The 22,260-nt window shown below is 36.2% G+C and overlaps 2 protein-coding genes across 3 annotated transcripts; both read right to left on the reverse strand.

Moving 5' to 3' along the window:
- Positions 1–2,312: 2,312 nt before the first annotated feature.
- On the reverse strand, positions 2,313–10,017 carry rhbdl2 (rhomboid, veinlet-like 2 (Drosophila)). Of its 2 annotated transcripts, none has more exons than XM_044118078.1 (9): positions 9,609–10,017; positions 6,893–7,115; positions 5,590–5,738; positions 4,743–4,855; positions 4,466–4,566; positions 4,098–4,158; positions 3,943–4,004; positions 3,342–3,545; positions 2,313–3,174 (listed from the first exon to the last, which is right to left on the reverse strand). In XM_044118078.1, the coding sequence occupies exons 2-8, from the start codon at positions 7,082–7,084 to the stop codon at positions 3,366–3,368; spliced, it is 858 nt and encodes a 285-aa protein (XP_043974013.1). In that variant the 5' UTR covers positions 7,085–7,115; positions 9,609–10,017; the 3' UTR covers positions 2,313–3,174; positions 3,342–3,365. The 2 variants fall into 2 exon arrangements, with proteins under 2 accessions (XP_043974013.1, XP_043974011.1); XM_044118076.1 differs by having other exon boundaries at positions 6,893–7,130.
- A 1,237-nt stretch (positions 10,018–11,254) lies between these two features.
- Positions 11,255–20,942, reverse strand: akirin1 (akirin 1). The gene is made up of 5 exons (XM_044118079.1): positions 20,536–20,942; positions 13,876–14,022; positions 12,715–12,843; positions 11,874–11,945; positions 11,255–11,796 (listed from the first exon to the last, which is right to left on the reverse strand). The coding sequence occupies exons 1-5, from the start codon at positions 20,738–20,740 to the stop codon at positions 11,786–11,788; spliced, it is 564 nt and encodes a 187-aa protein (XP_043974014.1). The 5' UTR covers positions 20,741–20,942; the 3' UTR covers positions 11,255–11,785.
- Between the last annotated feature and the right edge of the window lie 1,318 nt (positions 20,943–22,260).

Consider the following 22,260-nt stretch of genomic DNA (forward strand, 5'->3'; position numbering starts at 1 on the left):
TGAGGGGGAAAAAACCAAAACTTCAATTATTCTAGCTCTGCTAGCATTTTGTATTTCTCTAGAATACTCCAATAATATTCTAACCCGGATTTTTTTGTATCATTGATCATACAAAATGTATTCAGAAACAATAATACATTAAACTACAGAAGTGAAAATGGTCAAGATCCAAGTATGTCTTGCTCTATACTAGGTTAATTTTTTTCAGAAACAAAGTTTGTTGCTATTGCAGACAGCTATGTTCTGTTGTTTGCTTACCAATATGCTCAGAAGTTTAATTTTTTAAACCCTCACTGCACAGATTTTAGTGGCCAATATCAGATTTCTATGAGGCTTGAGCCCCTAATTCAGATTTCCACAGGGATGTACAAAGAGGTTGTACGAAAACTGACTTATGTTGAATTTTTCATTGAAAAAAAATAATTGACATTTACCATAAAAGAAAACAAATACTGCAGACTTCTTAATAAAGATGCAGCTGCATCTCAATGCCTTATATCATTAAAAATCTGATTTGAACTTTAATTCAAAAAGTGAAGCTCCTCCAGATAAGTAATTATTTTCAAAGACTTATTTGGTACTTTTACTAATAATTTAAGAAAATAAAAAGCTTAATTTCTTGAGCCATTAAAAAAATTAAGTTTTAAAAATCCTTGTCTTTCAGAAATTTATGAACAGGCTCTTATGTGTGCCAGCATTTCTAGAAGACACAAAAACAGCAGAAGACTGAAAGAACAGTTGTGAATGCAAGCAATCCAGGAAACTTCACAGCTCACTGCATATAGGTCACGATCTAAGTTTAAATACATATTGTGAATAAACTAGAACTATGTTATAAGAGGGAAAAAAGTTTTTTAATCACTAGACTTTACAGCTTTGAGTTTAAAGACAATCTATAGCTTTGGTGATTTTTTTTATGTTATAGCAATCCTATTCAGATTGGATGGTAAATATTAACAGATGTTCAGTGTTTTTGTTGAAACAGCCAAATCAAATTTACTAAATGTTTTAAATTGTTCTGTGTTCAGAAAATTGTTTTCTCTGTTCAGCTTAAGGATAATCTGTACAGTAACTGTCTCATGCCTATGTTGTGCATTATTTGTTTCTGAGTAAATACAAAAGGCAATTTTCAAATTATTTCAATTTCAAACAAAACACAATAAGTATTTGCGTACTCAGAAAAAACGAGTGGTTGATGGAGGGAATCAGTGGGTTGGACTCAGTGCCTGTTTGCCAAACTGGATCCTGTGTATGTAGTCTTGTGAAAATAGTTCTCAGAAACTCTTAGACTGGATTCTTTGCTGCACCCTTACTTGAGAATGAACTCAGAAACTGATGAACAGGATTTACCTCTGACCCAGTATTTGTGTTTATGTGCGACACCTTCATGGAGCTGCATCAGTTGCGTTATCGATGGCAGCTGTATAGATAAAAATGTCTTTTATGTGTCAGAGAATAAGGGCTACTTACAGTAGGAAAATACATCATATAACAAGCCTCATATAATCTCATACTGGCTTCTTGAGTTGCATGATGTCTCATGTCTGTATGGACAATCTTCCATTAGGTGTCACTGATAGAAGTGACCCATGAGTGAATTTTGAGTCATGTCAAAATACACTCAGATCTTTAAATTTATATTAGCAAAGTACAGGATGTTAGTCTTGTCCCAGGATGTGAAATTGATATTGGCACAGAATTGGTCAATAAGTACTTCATGCACATCTCATTTCCAGAAGTGTTTCAGTGATTCTTGAGAAGAGGGACAAAACAGGTCCTGTGGATAAAGCACAAAATTTGAATATATACAAATTATAATTTTTTTAAATATTTAACTAAACTAACCTGGGCCATGTGAGCACAACAATGTATGTTTTCCTGGTGTTCTCTGAATATTTTTTATTTTAAACATTGTAGGTGGAGCGTGTCAGTAAAACCCCTTGTCCTGGAGCAGAACTCAATACATTATAATAGTATAAAACAATTAAAGGAATAGTATGATAACATAAAATATAATATATAAAAGTATCAATAAATTGAATTAAAAGGTCCATTAAAAATGTAATTTTGAAAAAGATTTTGCAACTGGGAGCCTGCACCTTAGCAACTTTACATTTCCAAAACATGTCATATTTGTATACATAAGCTTGAGGAATAATTAAAAAAATTTTGGAAAAATTTAAACCCTTTTGTCCCACTTCTGAAGAATCACTGGTTTACAGAATTACATAAAAATGTGAAACATAGTCTCTATTTTTTAAACCTTCTCTACTTTTTTCAGAGATGTGATAAATAAATGCCTTTTTTCAGTATAATTGAGTTCAGTTTAGAAACTGCAAACTTTATACAGACAGTTGATAAAAATGACTACAACATGAAAATACAAGTTTCTTGACACATTAAAATGCTTCCTTTATTTCAGAAGGAAACCAGGTCAATCGTTGTAATACACATTCCATTAAACTAACTTTATTTAAAAACCCTGATATAAAAATTCAAAAGCAAACAAAAACCTACAGGTTACCAAACCTATTTTTTGTAGGTTACCAGGCCTACAAAAATACACTATTTTTAAAGCTAGTATTTAGTTATCACCCTTACAGAAAATAGAAAAAAAAGAACAGAAATTACAGTTAAATGTGTTTACAAAGTTGACATGAGGTAACAATATCAAGACGTAGTGATCGATAAGTTGCAATAACTGGTGTGTCCACAATCTGTTTTACATCTTACCGGACATTTCATTGTTCCTTTAACAGGATACAGCAAAATAAATGAGGCATAAAATGAGACCTAATGATAAAAGCTCTGTAGTAGTTTAAGGTTGTTAATAAGGTTTGAAGATGTGATCTTTGTGAACAATAATTCACATTTAGAGGAGTTTTGTTAATACTGGATGAGAGATGTTGATGCAAACGAAACAAACAATGGTTCCCATCAAATCAGTATATGGAAATTAAGAAAGTTTAACATCTCATCTGGAAAAATCAAAGATGATTTGATTACGGTAAATATTCAAAACACCTCTTTTTTTGTCTATAGTGTTTGTGTAACCCTCCTTGCTTGTCACGGCATCAGTGTAGCCTTCCTTGCTTGGTTGGTTGTCACCAAGTGCAATACAGAATGAAACTCTCTTTACAATGTGACTTTGACTGCATGCAAGTGGCCCAACAGCTGAAAAACAAGACACAGTTCTATGAGATACTACTAAATGGCCCTATTTTAAACCAAGTCAAAATACAAGCTTTAAAACTAGAAAATCTGTATCAATATCAAGATAAACAATTCATTGATATTCACAAAGACTTTAAGACAAATCAATACAAGCCTCTTGAGCAAACCTTTGGGTGAAATCTTCTCCAGATCTATGGTGCAGGAGAGATGAAGATGTTGAAGAACACAGCGAAGATAAGGAAGGCAGCATATCCAAATATGCAGAGCCAGAAAAGTGGGTTTTTACACAGCTTCGTATTGAAATCAATGAAGAAGATGTATCCGATAGTCAGCCCAGCAACAATTCCTCCCAAATGAGCCACAAACGACACCTGAAGAAAATATGATAAAATCAGGTTTCAGTTCAGGCCTCTAGGCTATAAGCTGCTGTTATCCAACTCCACTAAATGTTGAGTTAAACTCACAGGACTAGTTTAACAGATAGCCAATAAGCTAAATGGGTGAGGCGGTAAAGAGTCAAGTTTTCAGTAAACACCATTTGTGTTTGTGTAGCCAGAAAGCTAAGTATCAACTTAGTTATTTCAAAATCAAGTTGAAAACAAAATTCATGCAGATATATATGCATACCTGTATGCATACATCTGCATGAATGACAGCTCGTCATGGCAATACTCAGTGTGGGTGAGTTCAGCAGTCGTATAACTTTTGATCCTCAGTTTGTTTCTGAGGAATTTCAGAAATATCTGGTTTGAACTGTAGACTTCCTACCTGTACACCTCCCTCTAAATTGGCAAATCTTCTGTATAAGGCATAGCTGAAATCTGCAACAACTGAACACAAAATGGTCTTAAATCATTGCTACAAATGATTGTGCACTTTCTGACATTTAAAAATAACACTGACAAAAAAAGAGTGAGACCTACCAATTGAAACAACGGCGAGGATTCGAGTCACTCCAAAAATAAGTTTCATCTGTTTGAAATTCTGTGAAAAGGCGGAAAGAAAATCAGATGATGGTATTTCCTCTAAAAGTTCATTTGTTTATCAGTCAATATACTGCACAATGTGCACTGTCCCACAAAAGTATTTAAATTACTGTAACTTTTCCACGTTTCATCACAAAAGTACAGCATTCAGTCCCAAGAGTGAGTAGTTGATAAAACCACCTTTCACTGGCATTTAGAAATATCTTCCTAAACTGAAAGAGTCAAATGTAATTGCCCCTGCCTTAAGCAATTTCCACATGGAAGAATGTGAAAAGATCCTCCTGTCAGGGTGTTTCTCAACTTACCACCACTGCGTTTATGAAATAACCTCCATATAGTGCATAAACACCCCCAGAAGCCCCAACCAAAACAGTGAGCGGATCAAAGATGGAGCTGGCCAAAGACCCTGGGGGGAAACACACAGATAGAACATCAACAAGAAGTACAGCTCTAACTCAAACTAGAAAAACAGGCTTCAAGCAATTTTAAACAACACAAAATAGCTTCATTTCTGTTTGCTGTCTCAATCTCAGCTACCTGTTTCAGAAGAAGCTAGCTAAATTAGAGAAAGGTGACACTCACCTGCAAGGACACCAGCCAGGTAAACCGATCCTACTTCTTGCCCTTTGTGGACCATTTCCAGTGGGATCCCAAGCAAGAGCTGCATCACTAAGTTGGCGAAGATGTGCCCCACACTGGGAAAAAAAGCTGCAGGTTAACAAACAATGAACCAACATGCAGATACAAAAAGGTGACTCCATCCCAAATAGTGTGACAGGATAGTTTTTTGTGGTTTTAATTGTTTTGCGACAGCAGCGTGTCTACAGTGAACAAGCTTTTTGTCTAAACAAACGGTAAACACTTACTGTCCATTTCCTGCATTGGAAAAACAGCTGCTAGGTATGGCTGGGCAACAGATCAATAACAATTGATCAATAATCTGATATGAAATACTTCATTAAGTCCTAGTGCTAAGCAAAACAGCTATCCTGAAAGACAGCATTCTTTCTAATATTTTTTAGTCTCCTAAAAAATATTTTTAGTCTCCTTAAAAACATGTATCTACAAGGAACATGTCTTTATCATGTCTTTATCATGTTCCTTGTAGATAATGCATTTTCCTGCTTGGTAAATATGCTTGGTTTTTCTGTGATGCTTGTACTCATGGGATATGAAATTTCCTACTTGGTAGTTGGTAGTTTCTGAGTATATACATACATATATATAAATATATGTGTATATAAATTTTTTTTTCACTAACATTGCTCCTTTACAATGTAAATGCAACCGTTGCACAGATGTAATCCAGCATGTTGAATTCCAATGATATCTAAAGAGATAAAAACTGAGGGTGGTTTTGCACTTCCTCACCATTGCCTGAAACTGTCACTTCATCTTTGAAGTATTTAAAATTTCTGAATATTCTCACCCAGCGTGGACGAACATGTAGGAAAAGAACCGCCATGCTTCCTGTCTTTTGGAAGGATCGTAGGTGAGAGGACTTTTCCAGATGCTTACATCCAGGGTCACCCACTGCTTATGAGGCTTCCACACGGCATAGTAGATAAACACTGCCAACTGTGGAAGATCAAGCAGTGGACACTCAATAACATTTTTAGAACATTACAAATTAAATATATCAGGAGCAAAATTGAATGCAAAACAGCTGTGGAGACATGACAGCAGGAAGGCAACAGACTTACAGATGGCGAGGATTGTTTAACTAAAACTTTCATGATTATTCCTAAAATTCCTAACCGTGTATTCTCACAGACGTCTTGGAACTGCTTACAAAACGCTGCAAACAGAAAGACTATCACTCCAACATACTGCAAATCCAGCAATTCTCAACATGTTAAATGGTGAAAAAAAACTTAGATAAAAAGGAGTGAGCTCTTCATATTTTTAGACAATACTAATTTGTCTAAAAATTAGAAATATTGATATAAGATTTTATTTATTTTTAATCAGGAAGACTTCTGTCTTTATTTTTATCCTTGGAAATAAAAGTGGAACTATATATGAATTTAACAGCAAGTCCTCCAGAACTTTTATTACACAGCACAGCAATTACATGCATAATCAGATGTGGATAGAAATTAGTTACATTTACCTGAGTAAACTTTTGGTGAAAATTTACTTCTAGGAGTATTTTTATACCATACTTTTATTTATAACTGTGTATAGATTTAGGTTACTCTTTCTATAGTTACTTCAGTAAATTAAAAAAAAACAAGGGTGATTTAACAAAAATGCACCAGACACAGACAGTTTCAGTTGTAGTACACTTATTGTTTGTATAACAAGCTTTTTTATTTAAGTATTTTTTTTACCTACCAAACCTGCTGTGCAATTTGGAGCTCAAATAAAATACAATAGACCATCCATTTGGTCACTGAAAGTACTTTGTACATTTACACCTTCTTCAGTAATCGTTTTTCTAATTATGTTTTACTCTTACTGGAGTCATTTTTTGACTTGCAGCTCTTTACTTTTACTTGAGGAACGATATATTAAAATTACACTTATTTTACTTCAATACAATTTGTAGCTCTCCTACCCACCTCTGTACATGATATTTATAGCAAAGGCCTGACTTTTCTAGTATTAGCGTGAGATTATGCTACTGCAACAAACTTTATGAGTTAGGACATTAAAAGGAAGCAGCACAAATGTTAACATTTAAAGCTGCCAGAGAACTTTCCAGTTTGGGGATTTTTATCCCAGCCTACCTCTGCAATACTGATGGCAATGATGAAGATCGGAGGTGGGCAGCAGTTAGCACGTTGCATGTACCGGTCCCGAAACTCTGGTGGGATGATCAAATTCTGGAACTTCCTAAAGCATCCCGTCTCTTCCTGTTCATTTATCTCCGGCTTACTGCTGTCCTCCTGCTCCGCATTCTCATAGTCAATGTCACCCATCTTTGTTGCTACTGTTGTACACTGCAAAGCTCTGAAATGCACAAAACTGAAAGGTACAATTACCTTTACATGACATGTAAACAGGAGGTGGAAGCACATAAGTTCAACTAAATGTGTCCTTTTCATGTGTTGATTCATTATATCTCACTTTTTGTATCAATTTTGAGTCAATTATTCACAACAAGTAATAATTTTAGAACTGTAGGACTGTATATATATGTGTGTGTGTGCGTGTGTGTGCGTGTGTGTGGGTGTGTGTGTGTGTGTTTATTAAAATCAAGATACATTGGATTTATTCACAAAATTGCTTTTGCCAGAACCAGGTTCTAGTCTGGACCAGGAACAATAAAATATCTGTGCTTAACAAGCTTAGCGAAGCATAGATGACATTATAGTAAATGGGAACTAATCTTAAAAATTTCAAAAGTAAAATAATTTATTGATAATTAAACTTCTAACGACAGAAAACCTGGAAATCATAATGTAAACAAGGGTCAAGATAAGTGAAATAACTATTGTATTACCAGTGTTGGGTAGTAACGGATTACATGTAACGACGTTACGTAATTTAATTACAAAAAAAGAGTAACTGTAATTCGTTACAGTTACAATGAGAAAATATGTAATCCAGTTACAGTTACTTCCGAAAATATTAAGAATTACAAATTTAGTTACATTTAAAAATATATATATTAACAAAAACCTTTGCGAAATAGGTAATGATATTTTTATTGCTTTGCACCCTATATCGCCGTTTCCCGCTACGGCTCCTTGTCTCTATCATAGCCGCAATGCCAGACCTCTTCAGACCTGCAGCTGGTGGAAGACACCCTATGGGCTCTGCGTTGTGTTTCTTTTCGTGAAAGTAGGGTGTGTTCGGTGCAGGAGAGGAATCGGACACAGGGCTCTTCGTAGAGGGGAGACTTTCGCACCTTTATTTCATCCACTTTACAGGCAGTAAACAGACTGTCAGGATTTAACAATTTTCCCTTTACAAAACAATCAAACTTCATCAAAACAAGATGCAATCTGCAGACAACTGGCACACTGAACAAACAGAAAAAACGATCGCCATACCAAAGCAATGTATATTTTACACCGGGCTAGCGGAGCTGCTGCTTAACTTACAGGTAGTAAACACACTGTAAGGAATACAGCAGCTCGCGCGTAAAAATCCCCTGCACTACGGTGTCCCTGGCAGGACAAACATCTCGGAATTGTGGTAATACCAGCAATTACAGAAAACAATAGTACCCTCTTCTGTAACATTTATGCACTGCTTCACATTTACATCTGTGAGTATAAAAATGTTTTACAAATATTTGACTGTTTGGTGTTGATGCATGACAAACGTTGGAATCTATTCTTTCCCATGAGACATTGTATGCAATGTGCTAGTGTTATGGTTTTCATGAACATAAAATAAACTAGAAAATTCCTGAAGAAATTTAACTGGGGCCTGCCAAAGTGTGCCCGTTGGTTTGGACCCAGGGTTCTGATGCTAAAAATTAGCATCAATGCTAACTTAGCTAAATAGTAGTCATTAGCTTCTGGAAAGTCACAAGTATGTTAAGTAAGCTGGACGTGCACCATTGAGTATGTTAAAATGAGTGTATAAGCTGAAATTAGCCAAAATGATAATGTAAGCCTAAATACTTCCAGCAGCATGTGGGGTATCATTAGAATGTTCTCTATAATTTACTTACTCCATTCAGTATACTAAACATGGCTATTAAGTCAGAAAAATTGGTAATAGCTTATTTAAGCTAAAAGGCTAATGCTAATAAACTGCCTTGCTGTGCAAGGCAGTTCCCTAACCTGAGAGAAACAGATAATGCAGAATCATATTATTGCACTGCCTGTGGCGGTGCACTAACCTGCGGTGCACTAAGAAAAATAAAATGTTGACCATGGGTCAATACTCATTAAAACCCTCAAAGTAATCAAAAAGTAATCAAAAGTAATTAGTTACATTACTTTTTAAAAGTAATCGAAAAAGTTACACTACAATTACATTTTAAACAAGGTAACTTGTAACTGTAACGGATTACATTTTTAAAGTAACTTACCCAACACTGTGTATTACTGCTTTAAGAGATTATCCATCCATCCATCCATTTTCTGTATACCCCTGACCCTAGCGGGGTCGAGAGGTGCTGGTGCCTATCTCCAGCTAATGTTCCGGGCGAGAGGCGGGGTACACCCTGGACAGGTCGCCAGTCTGTCTCAGGGCGCTTTAAGAGATTAATTTTTTTGTTTGTTTGTTTTACAGGAAAGATATTTAATAACTTATAGGGGGTTCAGTGTAAATAATTAAAGCACTTGAGTAAATCATGTAAGAAGTTCCCTGTTTCCTACTGTCCAGTAGCTTTGCCCATGTTGAGGCATTTCCTGTTTATTAAGCTTCTCCTGTGCTGCTGATGATAATATTGACGCTAAGTTGGATGGCCTTTAAAAAGAAATATACAGTACTCGCTTTTGTTTAAGGTTCTTCCTGGTAGAGAAACAAGAGAGGCCAACTCACCTGAACTTTCAACAGGAACGCGCCAGTAGGCTCCAATTAGAAAACTGTAAAAAAATTCCTACGATAATTCAAATGTAAAATTAATCCACAGGCTGAGCTTGAGACAAAAACAAAGCCAGTGACTACCACAACCCCTCAGTGTTTTCAGACGACCTACGGAGCCGCGTTCTTTTTCGAACTGGCCCCAAGTGAAAAGGAGCAGAAAAATCGGTCGGAGATAATTATAGTCTTTGCTTTCTTTTCTCCCTCCAAGACGCTTCCTTCCTCCGAACAAACAAATCACGAGTGACGGCCGTTTCTGGTTCCTTTCTGACACTTGTCCACAGCTTGAAGAATATCTAGTGACTTTACTACCACAACCGTGCAGTCTGCAGCAGTTTACCTGTTTCCCGTTGCCACACCTGTGGTAAGTGACGTCACGGACCACATAGTGCGCCAAAATCTAAAGCGTACATATATCTTCATCATGTAGTTATTGATCATCTCTCGTCCAAAAGAAAGGCATACATTTTAAGCGTTTACGCAACGACAAATAAATTATAATTCAGTGAATTAAAACCACAAATGTGTTGATAATGCAGAAACTACTCAAGTGTACCACATGGTGGCAGTAAAACTCAAAATTAGGAATGACGGAAGTTTAAATGTGTTTAACCCTTTGTCTAACAAGGGTAAAAATTTACATTTTTTGCAAGTTTTGTTTTGGCAGTAACATTTCCAGGAAAAAGGGTTAGAGTTAGACTTCATAGTTAATGGGAAGATGGATGGAAATAATATTAATATTTGTGAAAAAATATAAAAAATTAAAAGACTTGAAGTTCACCTTACAGTAGGGCAACAACCTTAGGGGCATGAAGAGTTAATTTTATAAGGAACTGTTGGCTCTTTGAAGAAGGCAAGTTGGGGCTTAGATTTTAAAGGCTAACGTTACATTAAATAATATTTTCAACAGAACCAATAAAAATATAATTACAGACCTAAAATAATGCAAAATGAAATGTTTATTTTGACAAAACACAAGGTAGACTTTCTGGTATTAATCAGCATCAGTCACCAGAGACATGTTTACTTTCCTGACTGATTTGCAAGAAACCTTTGGTCACATGGTTGAGTCAGTGGTCATTGCTGCACAAAATCCATACAATTACCACATCTGGACCCTAGGAATATTAATTAAAAGAATGTGTTCCATCTCTGTAATTTGTAGTAATGGAAAAAAAAAGAAAGGAAAACTTGTAAAAATCCACTAATTCATAAAGCTCTTTCTTCTTTGGAGAGATTTCTATCAGATACTCACATTTTACAGTCCATCTAGTGGTCGTTGCTGAGCCAGACTCATGAAAAATTAATTTCTACAAGTAGCAGTAATGATTTCAAGGCGTTTTCTCCAACCAGCCAAGAGTTTTACCTCTGGTAAAACAGCTGAAATCGGACTCTCATGGCTTATCAATGCTTTTATTTGTCTATTTTGCTTCTTTACTGAAACAGACCATATGCTTTCAAACGCTTAGATCATAAAACTATTGTTTTAGCCCTGCGTTCATCTGCAACTAAGTATTTTAGAGCAAAGAAAGTGAGATAATGGTATAAGAGCTTGAAAAAGAAAAACTGTACAATTTACCTCAATGAACAATCCAGTACAACAATTTTTTAATCACAGAACTTTTATTGTTTTTCTTTAAAAGGGAGAAAAATCCACATTCTCAGGAAGAGTTGTGAGGGAGGAAGTAAGGCGGGTAGAGCAGGGGAGAAAAGTGGAACATGGTGAGAAGCAGGAGCCATCAAATATAGCTGCTGGAAGGTTATATAGCATAATCACACAAGCCAATAAGCTTTTCTACAGTGCCAGCTAAAGAGTTTTTTTTATTAACATCTGCTTTTTTTCCCAGGATGTCTGGTAAAAGATGTTAATAGCAAAAAGCAGAGAAAAAAAAAAAGAAAAGAAAAAAAATAAGCAAGCTTCATACTGAGTTCTAATTATTTGGCCAGCAGCAATAGTTTTAAAGTAAGAAACTAATTTTTGGATTAAAAACTGGATAAAACATGGCACCCAAACTGAGTGTGGAGAGGGAAAGGGGAGGGAAAGGTTAGGGAAATAAAATTTAAAATCAACAGGGAGGAGGCAGAAGAAGAGCAGCCATCATGTGAGAGTAAGCCAGGATCACATTGATGTGAGCTCAGGAGACATCTGAAACAGATAAAAATAAGATCACATGAGCTCACCAGCTTCAGGAAGAACCACGCAACACAGAAACTGGTACTTACAACTTGCGGGCCGGGCTCCATATCTTCGCATAATTTGGTCTTGCGTGAATTTCACAAAAGATTCATATTGTTCTGAAATCAGAGATGATAGTTGTTTTAAAAGATGTAAAGCTCATTTGCAAGTATTTTGCAACCAGTAGTTTGACTCAATCTTTCCCTTAATATCTTAAAAAAAAAAAACAAAAAAAACACCTAACTGCTGTTTTCTGCCATTATGCAGTTTATTCAGATGTACCAGACAAAAAACAGCATTTATAAAGTCCTTTCATGGACATCAATGAGATTTAAATATGACAGCTATAAGAAATAACAAATGTGTCTAGTAAAAGTATTCATATCACCTAAAGTTTTTTGCATTTTGTCACGTTACTGCCACAAATCACAAAGTATTTTATATATCAACCTCAGGTAAAACAAAATAATTGTATGTGTTGACTTTCCACAGATAGAAATAAGAAAACTGTGTGAAAAATCTGCATTAGACAATCAATCGTCATAAAAATAAAAAAGATTGAAACCATTTCATTGTGGGCCAGGCTATATGTTACTGTATAACCTCCCATCTGAGATGTAAATGTCTCATCTTGTTCCAACAAGTTTGCAGCTGGGCCAAAAATCTTTCCCACTTTCAGATGATTGACTGAACAGTGCTTCATGAGAAGCTTAAAGCTTAAGGTGTGGTCTGAACCTCTGAAACCATCATGGAGATGCTGAATTTAGAAGATTAAATTATGAATGGATTACTAACAAATGCAAACCACAATTTTCAGATTTTTTTTTTGTTATGTACTTTGGAATGAAACTAAAACCAACTTCAGGAAGTACTGACATTTATCTATACCTGCGAGTTTTGTGTTAAGGATCTGTTCATACTCCTCCCTGATCTTCTCCTCGTGGTCTTTGAGCAGGCGCTCGCACAGGTAGCTGACCTGCCTCAGTGTGAACGAGGGTTGGTCCTTTCTTGAGGCACCTGAGAAAAAAAACAACAGATTTCAGTCATAAAAAAAAATTTTAGTTTATAGTTTTTCTTTCTGTTCAACACAAGACATGCAGCCCTGATGCTGGCACCGTCTCAGCACCTCGAGCGTCTCGGTCACTCTGAAACTGGAGCCAGCGTTAGCCTTCTGATTTATCACTTTATGGTCTTTGAGGTCTGCTGTGAGCCAGGTAGAGTGAAATGTGAGTAAATCAAGTCAGCTCAGAGCCAAAATGAGGCTGGGGTAAAAAAAAAAAAGCTCTGTCCTGGTGAAATACAAGTCCATTCTGCACAGGGGCCTGGACACCAGAGGATTACATTACATCACGCATACAATAACTGACCTTTATGTTTTTAACTGTTTGATTTCCAGGGAATTTGGAACAAAACGGCATTTTTTCCTCCTACACTGCTAAAATAAAGTATTTACAACATTTTAGCACTGGTGGTACATTTTCTCTGAGTTCTGTGAGGCCTGTAACTCAACATAACCACCACCTCAAAGGTCAAGCTTGCAAATGCCTCAAAACTTAGAAGATGTGTTTAAAGTCCCAAAGGCTGTTTAGGAGCAAAATATCCAATCAACATAACCACCTTATCACCTTTTATAAAGATATTGGTTATAAATAGAAACATTCTTAAAGACTCTGTGTCTGTATAATCATTGCTTTATTTCACAAGCAGATTTTATTCTTCTTCATTTCTGAGACAGGCCTGCCAGTAATTTGTCACATTCATTTAGTACACACTTATATTATCCACCTTTCCTACTGACCAAGTTATCATATTGAGCATTCTCTTGTCCACATGTTGTTCCATGAAGTGTTTCAATATCATGTTTGCAACAATGCTACCAAATACTCACATTAAGTTCTCCACCACCACATCGTTACAGTTATACTCCTCTCCTCCTCCACCCTTTTCTTACTAATACAATTCCTTCACTACTAAAAAAGTTGCCCTTTAAGTATTACGCATCATGTATTTTAAAAGTGTTTTGAGTAGATTACTGAGTGTATGTCCTACCAGGTGGGGAGCTGGGGGCGGTGAGGGAGGTACTGGGGCTGGGAGCGTCACTGGAGCTGCAGGCCTCGGTCTGGTTGAAGGCCCCCTCCAGCTGCCGTCGCCTCTGGATCCGGCTGTACTCCTGGCGAAGGTTCTGGAAGATTTGCTCTAAAGAAAGTCGACAGCAACAACGTCAGAAAATGGCCAAAACAAAAATGAATAACTATGAAACCTAAACCAATATGAACTTTGACACCAAAGAAAATGCTTCCTCGGAAAGAACATTTTTTGAGCATCAACTAGAAACACCCTAAACAGTCTGAGAAGTGAGAAATGGGATTTAATGGGCCTAATTTTGATTAAAGGGAGGAAAAAAAAGAACATCTTTGAGGTTTTAATCTGCCAGAAAGCTTCCAGGAATTAAATCATTGGCCTAGTCTTTGGTGCCAGTTCTTTTAACTCAACAAAAAGCATGTTTATACAATGCTGGAGGTCTTCCAGAATAAACAAAACTATTACAGGAAGACTCAATCAGTTGGCCTACTTCAGACAAACTACAACAGTAACCACTTCCTGTGTTCTCTCAAAAAAACAAAACATTCACTGACAGGAAGCAGCTTTCTAGATTAAATACTGACAGCTCGACAGATAGAACAGCTGTAACCAACACAAACAGCTGGCACGAAACATTATGATCTTGTGACTGTCATTTTCACTTCTGTTTTCAAGTTTTTTTTTTAAAGATGTAATTTTATGAAGGCTGCGCTGCATCACAATTCCCTTTATTTGGGTAGAAATGTAAAAATGTTGGTCTTTGAAATATTTACATACAATTGTTTCAAAGCTGTGAAGTGGATCATATCAATTTGAAAATTATTTAAAAAGTGACTACAGAAATTCAAAAAGGGGAGAAAAAAAATTGATGCAACATTATCCATCTATGACAGAAAAACCGTTAACCTGATTCTAAGTTTAAACGCTGACGGTAAAAAACACTCAGCGACAGTCTCTGCACTCACAACTGCTGGAAAATCAACTTTAAAAACAACAACATGGCCTCAAACTCAGTTGATAACCCAAATATAGGAGAGGAACTTTATCTTTCTTAGTGAACTTTGAGTACGTGGTGCAGTTCTATCTGGAGGACCGTGCCTCGTTTATCTTGGGTGGGTGGAGAGAGAGAGAGAGAGAGAGAGAGAGAGACTTCATGTCATCACTGCAACCTTCTCATAAGCTGAAAAGGAGCTCAAAGTTTTTCTCCACTGGAACCTGTAACTATCAGTTTTTAAATGGATCTCACAGCATTACCAATGGTTGTAATACACACTCCAACCAATTTGAGAACCACAAAGCAATGGCTGTTTGCTTTATATTGTCCAGTTGAGGTATCAGACAGCAGTAAGGCAATGTCAACCAAAAGACATGTTTCATCTGTGGTGCGCTACAAATAGTGCCACATGATTTAGTGATGGCGATACAGTTTATAAATATTGTAATGATGAGGTCAGCTGCAATATATATGCCTAGTTTCTGCTTTCTCATCTGTGTTTCCATCACTCGATGACCTTTTGGGCAACATCATATGGGCCTGGTGTGAACATCTGCTGCTATGAGACTCTCCAACAGGCTAAGTATCAGATTTGCATTAAAAATGCAAGTTGAAAACACTTGGAATACATTAGCCAACAAATACTGCACTCCACACAATTGTTCACAGCATGAATATTGTCTATAACAAGTCTGCTCGGTTTTCTAAATCATTAGTTCATGTGTACAAATAGAGCACACCCAAAAAAGTTGTGCATTTCCTATAAAAGCATTTTTAAAAAAAAACCCGCTGCAGGGTTTTTTTTAGCAAGTGTTTACATTTAGTAACAACCATCCTATTATATGAAATAACAAACTTGATGGGATTTTATGAAAGCTTTAACTGCACTCAACCTTACATACTGTATCTAGACAGCTTGAAATGAGACACTAAAATAATTACAAGCTTCGATTTCAATTAAAATCTCTCAGTACAACTCTGCATTAAGTGCACACAAACCTTCTTTAGAGATACTCCTGCCATGTCCAAAATCAGTCTTAAAATCAGCAAAGCCAATTAAAGTCAAGGCATTTCTGACATATTGAGGTATGAAAACCATGTTCAGTAAACTCAAGTTGTTTGATGCTAAAGACAATCACAATGAAGGCTGATGCTAAAACAAAATCAATAAGTTTATATATTTCAGGCAATCTGACCAATAAGAAAATGAAGTATAAAGAAAAACCTGGAGGATTCTGGAGCAACATGCAATAATTTCACTGATTACACGTAGAATTTGCTACTTAATTTTTTTTAGCAGCAATATTTTAGAAAGATTACCATTCGAAATGATTGACTGAAAATAATTAAAATTTCTATACAAGAAGGGGATAAAAACATTACAGGAAATATACAGCAGCAACAGCATCATCATGTGCACTGTGCAATACAAATTTTATTTATGAAAGCTCTGTATTAAAAAAAAGAAGAACAAACTGAGCTATTAAGTTATTAAGAACAGTCAACCTAAAGAAATGAGACGCTGAATATAGTGAGAAATAAACCCAATTATTAAGACCAAAACTACAGTATTCATTCACTGTCAAGTTGTAAGAGCATAGCCATTGAACAGGTCCAGCTTATCCCCACAGTCCAGCTGCATGCACTAAAAGTATAAGAAAATTTTGTTCACAATGTAATGAAAAATGGCAGACACTACATACTGACAACTGCTGGGTTAATCTGTGAGGGAAATAAAACGCCTCTTCAACTGTTGTATCCAATCCTGCCAACTTCTAGCTGCTTAGCAGCAGGCACCGCTTGGCAAGAAACGGCAGCGCCACAACCAGGTGAAGCCATCAGAGGCTTCTGGGACTCAGAGACACGCAGCAGCAAGAGCCTCAGTTAAAGAGTTTAGCCAACCAGAGCAGAGCTTTAATGGATGAACAGTTAGCCAGAGAAAACAAAGCTGGCTGACTTTATTTTCCCTTCTATTTTTAAAAAGGCTTGTGTGTGTTGATAGGAGGTTTCAGATGTTCCAAATACCTTAAAGTCAGGCTGGACAATGTGGCTGAAAAATTTACCATGAAACAAGCATTTCACATCAGTCGATAACTGTCGAAACCTGAGACTTCTAAACTTCTACTGCACAAGCTGCTCAACAGGTTGTTGCCAAAGAGTGAGTTAGTTGATATCAACCACCTTGCTTAGCTGGCAGTGAGAGGTTGAGCTAAATCCTTTCCTCTGCCTACAAGCCCCAGAATGATGTGAGGTTCTGGATCAGAGTGAATATTCTATCAGATGTATTGAATGTTGTTATTGATTTATTGTTTAGCTCTACTTAAAAGTAAGTTGCAATGTGTTCTGTGTCAGGTGTAGTTACACCAGATCAGTCAGGAGGAATAACCAGTTTCAAAACAGTACATCGCTCCAACTTACTCTTCAAAAAACAGGAATCATTTTCCCAGAAGTTTATCTCCTGCTGATGTCATATAGATAAATCTACTCCAACTTCAAGTTTCAAGATCCTGTATTAGGCCTCCAGGTAAAGTGTCCTCTCAACAAGTAAACAGAACTGGAAAGCTTCAGTGCGGATAGCAGGGTGGGGGGAGGACAGCTGACCTTTACCAAATGCAAAACTCTCACTTAGCAAATCACATCAGAAAGATAGGTTTACAGCAGCACTCCCATTCTGCAAGGCACTTAACTGAAGCACAAACCAGTTGTCTGGAGACCTAATTTGAATTTGAAACAGATTCCAAGGTGATATAGATCTATATGTGCAAAATTGGACTAAAAGTATAAGTGATCTGGATTTTTTTTTAAACAAAAGTATAAACCGTTGGAGCAACAAATGGTAGAAGGAACTATGAACAGTGTCAGAATACATAGAAGTGTCCTGGATTATATCATCTGAAACCAAAGTGTTTAACTTTCTATAAACTAAACAGTTCTTTCTCTTCGGGTTTCTGCTTAGGGATGCTGAACATTTCACTTGCCTTGCAGGTGAATCAATGTCTTCAGCATGTAATGTTACATTAAAAACACTAACAAAGCAGAGATAAAAGATCACAAGATTAATCACTCAAAGCAAAACTGGTTCTGATAATTTCACCACTTCATAATCTTGGGTGTTTGACATTTGGAAAATGGTCAAGTCTGCCACAAGACACTTAGTATTGACCATGCGTACACTCCAGTGGGACCTTTGGTACCCATTCCGACAACAAGAGATATTTAAATCATGGTCTACTCTAAAGGAACAAAACATGGCTAAAAATTGTAAACTCTAAAAGCATGTGGAAGCTTTGAGGCATTTTGGTTTAACTACTAAAATAATATCTGATTTCTGTCAAAAACAGAAATCAGAACCTGAATAAATGCAAATGAAGTGTAAAAATGTTCAGAAATTAGTTAGATATACATGATAATTTATTTACATATTAAAGCTGTACAAGCATAATAAAATAACTAAAGGTTTGCAGCGACATGATAATGATTCATAGGGACAACATTTGCAAAAAGACAAACCGCTCCAGAGCCCTCAAAAAACAAAATTGAACCCAGCAAATGTCAAATGAAGAATGTGGAAATATATCAAACAGAAACTTGCCCTTTATTTTATGTCATGAAAAGAGCATCAACTTTCAATTACACAAGACAAAGAAGCATCTCTTTGCTATTCAAATGCAAGACATGAATTCCAAGGACACCCAGCAATATCTTATTGGAATTCAAAAAGCACAAGCATGAGGCATGGCTGCTGCCAAAAATGCCCAGGATTACAGTGGAGATCTCCAGCTAACTATCTGGTGTCCAATTGTGCACCTTGAACCCATCCAACACTAACACAATGTAGTTGCCAGTGGGAGAAAACAGGCAATAATGAACAATGCATTCCAGCTCTGTGGAAAGAAAAACGGCTGTGGTCCATAATAGTAACCCCCACTCAAATACAAGACAATTGTGGTAGTGGAGCCAAGGAACATTAGTCAGGCAGCACCTAATTAGCAAGCTGCAATGATGTGCTGTAATGCCACTTATCTTTTTTGTGCTCTATCAGATAAGATTATTAGATGTTAAAGTTTATATTTTACCATCTGCTAATGTGCCATTTGTGTTCAAATCAGTTGACTAGTGATTCTCCTTAATACAGATTTTTATTTGTTATTGCAGTTTTGAGAATTTATTCACATATACATACCAACAATCAACACATTTTATAAATAAGCAATAGGGACAAGCATTTCTCATAAAAAAAACTTTTCCCTTAAAAACTAGTCTCTAATTATATCTGAACTTCCCAATGTAAATATAATCTTTCATATTAAAAATAATGCAAGCCAAAGCCCTTTTTTTAGAGGAAGAACTTTTGTTATCACTGCTTTCAATTGTGAAAATAATCATTCTTTCCAAGAACCTTAACTTAACTCTTCAAAGTTACATGTTAATCAATTGAAATTTCTTAAATCATAAAAAATTAAAGATTCAAAGTTTTTTTTTATTTTTTATATCATATGCCCAGTAAGTAAACATGTTTCCCTAAGACAACAAAATTCTTATTAACTGTGCACAATGGATAATAAAAGTTTTTTTTTTTTTAAACTGTTGGGATTAAGTAGATAAAATAAAACAACCCATGCAAAAATACAAAAAAACTAAAATGCACAAAATATTTATCAAAGGTCATCTGTTGAGGTTTTTATGGCAAAAAAATGTTTGTATTACAATAATTTGGGGTTTTGGGGTAAAACTTTTAAAAAGGTTTTACAATTCAGAATACAATTTAAAAGTATTTTTTCATTTCTTGCCACACTTTTTGTAAGTTAAAATTATTTAATAAATGTTAGGTTTATATGACCGATTTATTCAATAACAAATTTAGGCAAGTCCAATACAACTTGATATGTTTCTCCCCTTTAAGGGGCTGGTTGTGGATAAGGGTAAAACATCGTTTTACTTTCAGTTCATTAAAGGTTTCTGGTTCCGATTTCTTTAATAGGATCTGTAAAGAAGACAAAAGATTCATTCAGTTACTTTTATGAAATAGATAATTGCTGAAAATATACATTTTTAAATAAATAAGTAAAAACGCCTACGAGAACTTTCTAACATACCTACAGTATTGACATGGCTGCTCATGTGATGCCATATGCCCGTTTCGTGCCTCAACAGATTAGATAATTGGGTGTTGAAGAATAGGCAGGCCCCTTTAAATAAAGTCTGTCAAATTGCGAAGAAAGTTTAACATTTAATTCAATTGGCTGGTATCACAGATAAGGGTAGAGCAAACATGATACGAGTCGTGTATATACAACGTTCACATGACAGGAGACTTGAACGCAGCAATAGCCATTATTTACCTGAACATTAGCCAGGACAAGCTAACACAGCCTAGTATTGGGAGCTGACAAGACGCCTTTAACTAATAACTATTAACTCACTTTTACTTTTGTTCTTAATTTGGTGCATTTAACCATCAATACAAACATGCAAGCTTGACTTGGCAACTACATTCCCTTCATCACCTTAGCCGAGTCCGGCTAACGTTTAGCCTCCAACCCCCATTCTGATTCTTCCACTCCACCCTAGCCCCCTCCCCCCACGACACCCACCCTGAAACAAAATACGTCAAATTATTTAAAAATGTATACCTGGAGTGAGCCTGTGTTCGCCTCCGATGGGCTGAGGAGACATCGAGTGGCCCGGACTATCTACCGGGGTACGGAGGTTGCATCTTTGCGGGGACGGAGTGCTCGGAGTCCCCGGTAGTGGGTTGCACCTTCTCCGCTTGGGAGACTGGGGACTGAGGAGGGCCTCAAACTCCATCGACCGCTTTAACGTCGCACCGCAAGCCATGTTTGTTAAAACAAACCGGAAGAGTAGCAATAGATAGAAAAAAAAACACCCGCCGAAATGGGGTTTGACGCTGGCTTTTAAACGTTTCCTCGAATTTCTGATCCGGCTTTCTTTCTCTCCACAACAACGGATTTTCTGCTCTGAGTAGTAACAGCCGACACTGCCTGCTGAATTTTTAAACCGTCACAATGGCGGATCATACCACTGTACGAAAAGAGGGGTCGTGGTGTTATTTTTGTCATTATATTTAACGTTATTAACAATTCTTACTCGTAACAAATTTTTAAACATTTTTTTAACATAATATAAAAACATCCTCTTTAATAAAACCGTAATTTTGTGCCCTTTTTTTGTTTTTTAATTTTTCAACTTCCGGTTATGAATATCCCGGTGTTGGTGAGTCCTTCCAGTTGAACTTACATCCAGGGTTCATGAGACGTCTGGTGGAGGTGATGTAGAAGGAAAAAAATTATTTAACAGTAGCAAATATCGATGTATTGACTGGCAATTAAAGGACCCTAGAGGTACAAAATTGGGAGCTGATGGCAAATATAACGGATTATACCATAGTATGAATGTCTGAGTTTTATGGGAATTGGAATGGAAGGATTAGGAAACGTAAATATATTGTAAGAGTCGTTCTTAGATTTAAAATTATTTAATATGGAGTTATTAGAAGAATGATGACAAAATACATACCTATTAAACAGAAGAGAAGAATTACAATTTTAACCACTCTATAAAACTTTATAAGCAGTTACAATTTAAGGGGTTCCAATATTCCAATTTAAAAATAAATGTTAAGTAGGCTTTGATAAATAAGTACAGTTTTGTCATACTATATCAGTGAAAGCAGGTCAATGTGAGTGATTGCTACATATGGATGTTCTCTCTATCAACAAACATTTACAAAACCAGCTGGGTGCTCAGTAGATGTTGAGTGGGTTTCATAGGTCACACATGGGTCCCATTTTTGCCAGTTACTTTGAAACCATCAAGAAATCTGCAGACATGTTCATGTCAGATGCATGTAAATGATTCTTGATTGGGTTTTTTTTCAGCCCATTTTCCACCAATGCACTATTATCATGATGGGTGCAGGGTCTTGATGATGTGTGTTGTCAATTCCAAAGATCTGCAGCATTTACAGAAACTGGCACGCAAAAAAAAAAAAAAAAAAAAAAAGAGAGAGAAGTGCTTTCAAAGATGCATCTCTTCCTCTCCTTAGTTAACGAGGGAGTCAAATTTCAACAGCTGATGCACTTTGTATATATAATGCCACATATGTTTAGACCTCTTGAGAACATGTAAGTTTTTAATTGTGATTGTTTGGAAGTTAAGTATTCTTTGTCACAAGCATTTGGTCTGCTTTATTGGGCTTTGGAAGGCAGATAAGCTTACATGGTTTACTCCAACTTAAAAAAAAATCACAGGTGGAATGAACAGGATCTGAAAGATCTAAAATAAAACATGAAATCTCCAAAACCTAAGACATGTCAGGCCCCAAAAAATGCAAAACT

This window comes from Gambusia affinis, linkage group LG05 (assembly GCF_019740435.1).
Source record: "Gambusia affinis linkage group LG05, SWU_Gaff_1.0, whole genome shotgun sequence".
Taxonomy (NCBI): Eukaryota; Metazoa; Chordata; class Actinopteri; order Cyprinodontiformes; family Poeciliidae; genus Gambusia; species Gambusia affinis.

Bases quoted from the DNA above. Each gene is read 5' to 3' on its own strand.
- akirin1 (XM_044118079.1), bottom strand. From the start codon at position 20,740: ATGGCTTGCGGTGCGACGTTAAAGCGGTCGATGGAGTTTGAGGCCCTC. The intron at 14,023-20,535 runs GTATACATTTTT...GACTTTCTTTAG, and splicing joins CGAACACAGGCTCACTCCAG to AGCAAATCTTCCAGAACCTT. The intron at 11,946-12,714 runs GTATAGATAAAT...CTCTGATTTCAG, and splicing joins CCTTAACACAAAACTCGCAG to AACAATATGAATCTTTTGTG.
- rhbdl2 (XM_044118078.1), bottom strand. From the start codon at position 7,084: ATGGGTGACATTGACTATGAGAATGCGGAGCAGGAGGACAGCAGTAAG. The intron at 4,567-4,742 runs GTGAGTGTCACC...GTTTCCCCCCAG, and splicing joins CCTGGCTGGTGTCCTTGCAG to GGTCTTTGGCCAGCTCCATC. The intron at 3,546-3,942 runs GTAGGAAGTCTA...TATTTTCTTCAG, and splicing joins ATTTAGAGGGAGGTGTACAG to GTGTCGTTTGTGGCTCATTT.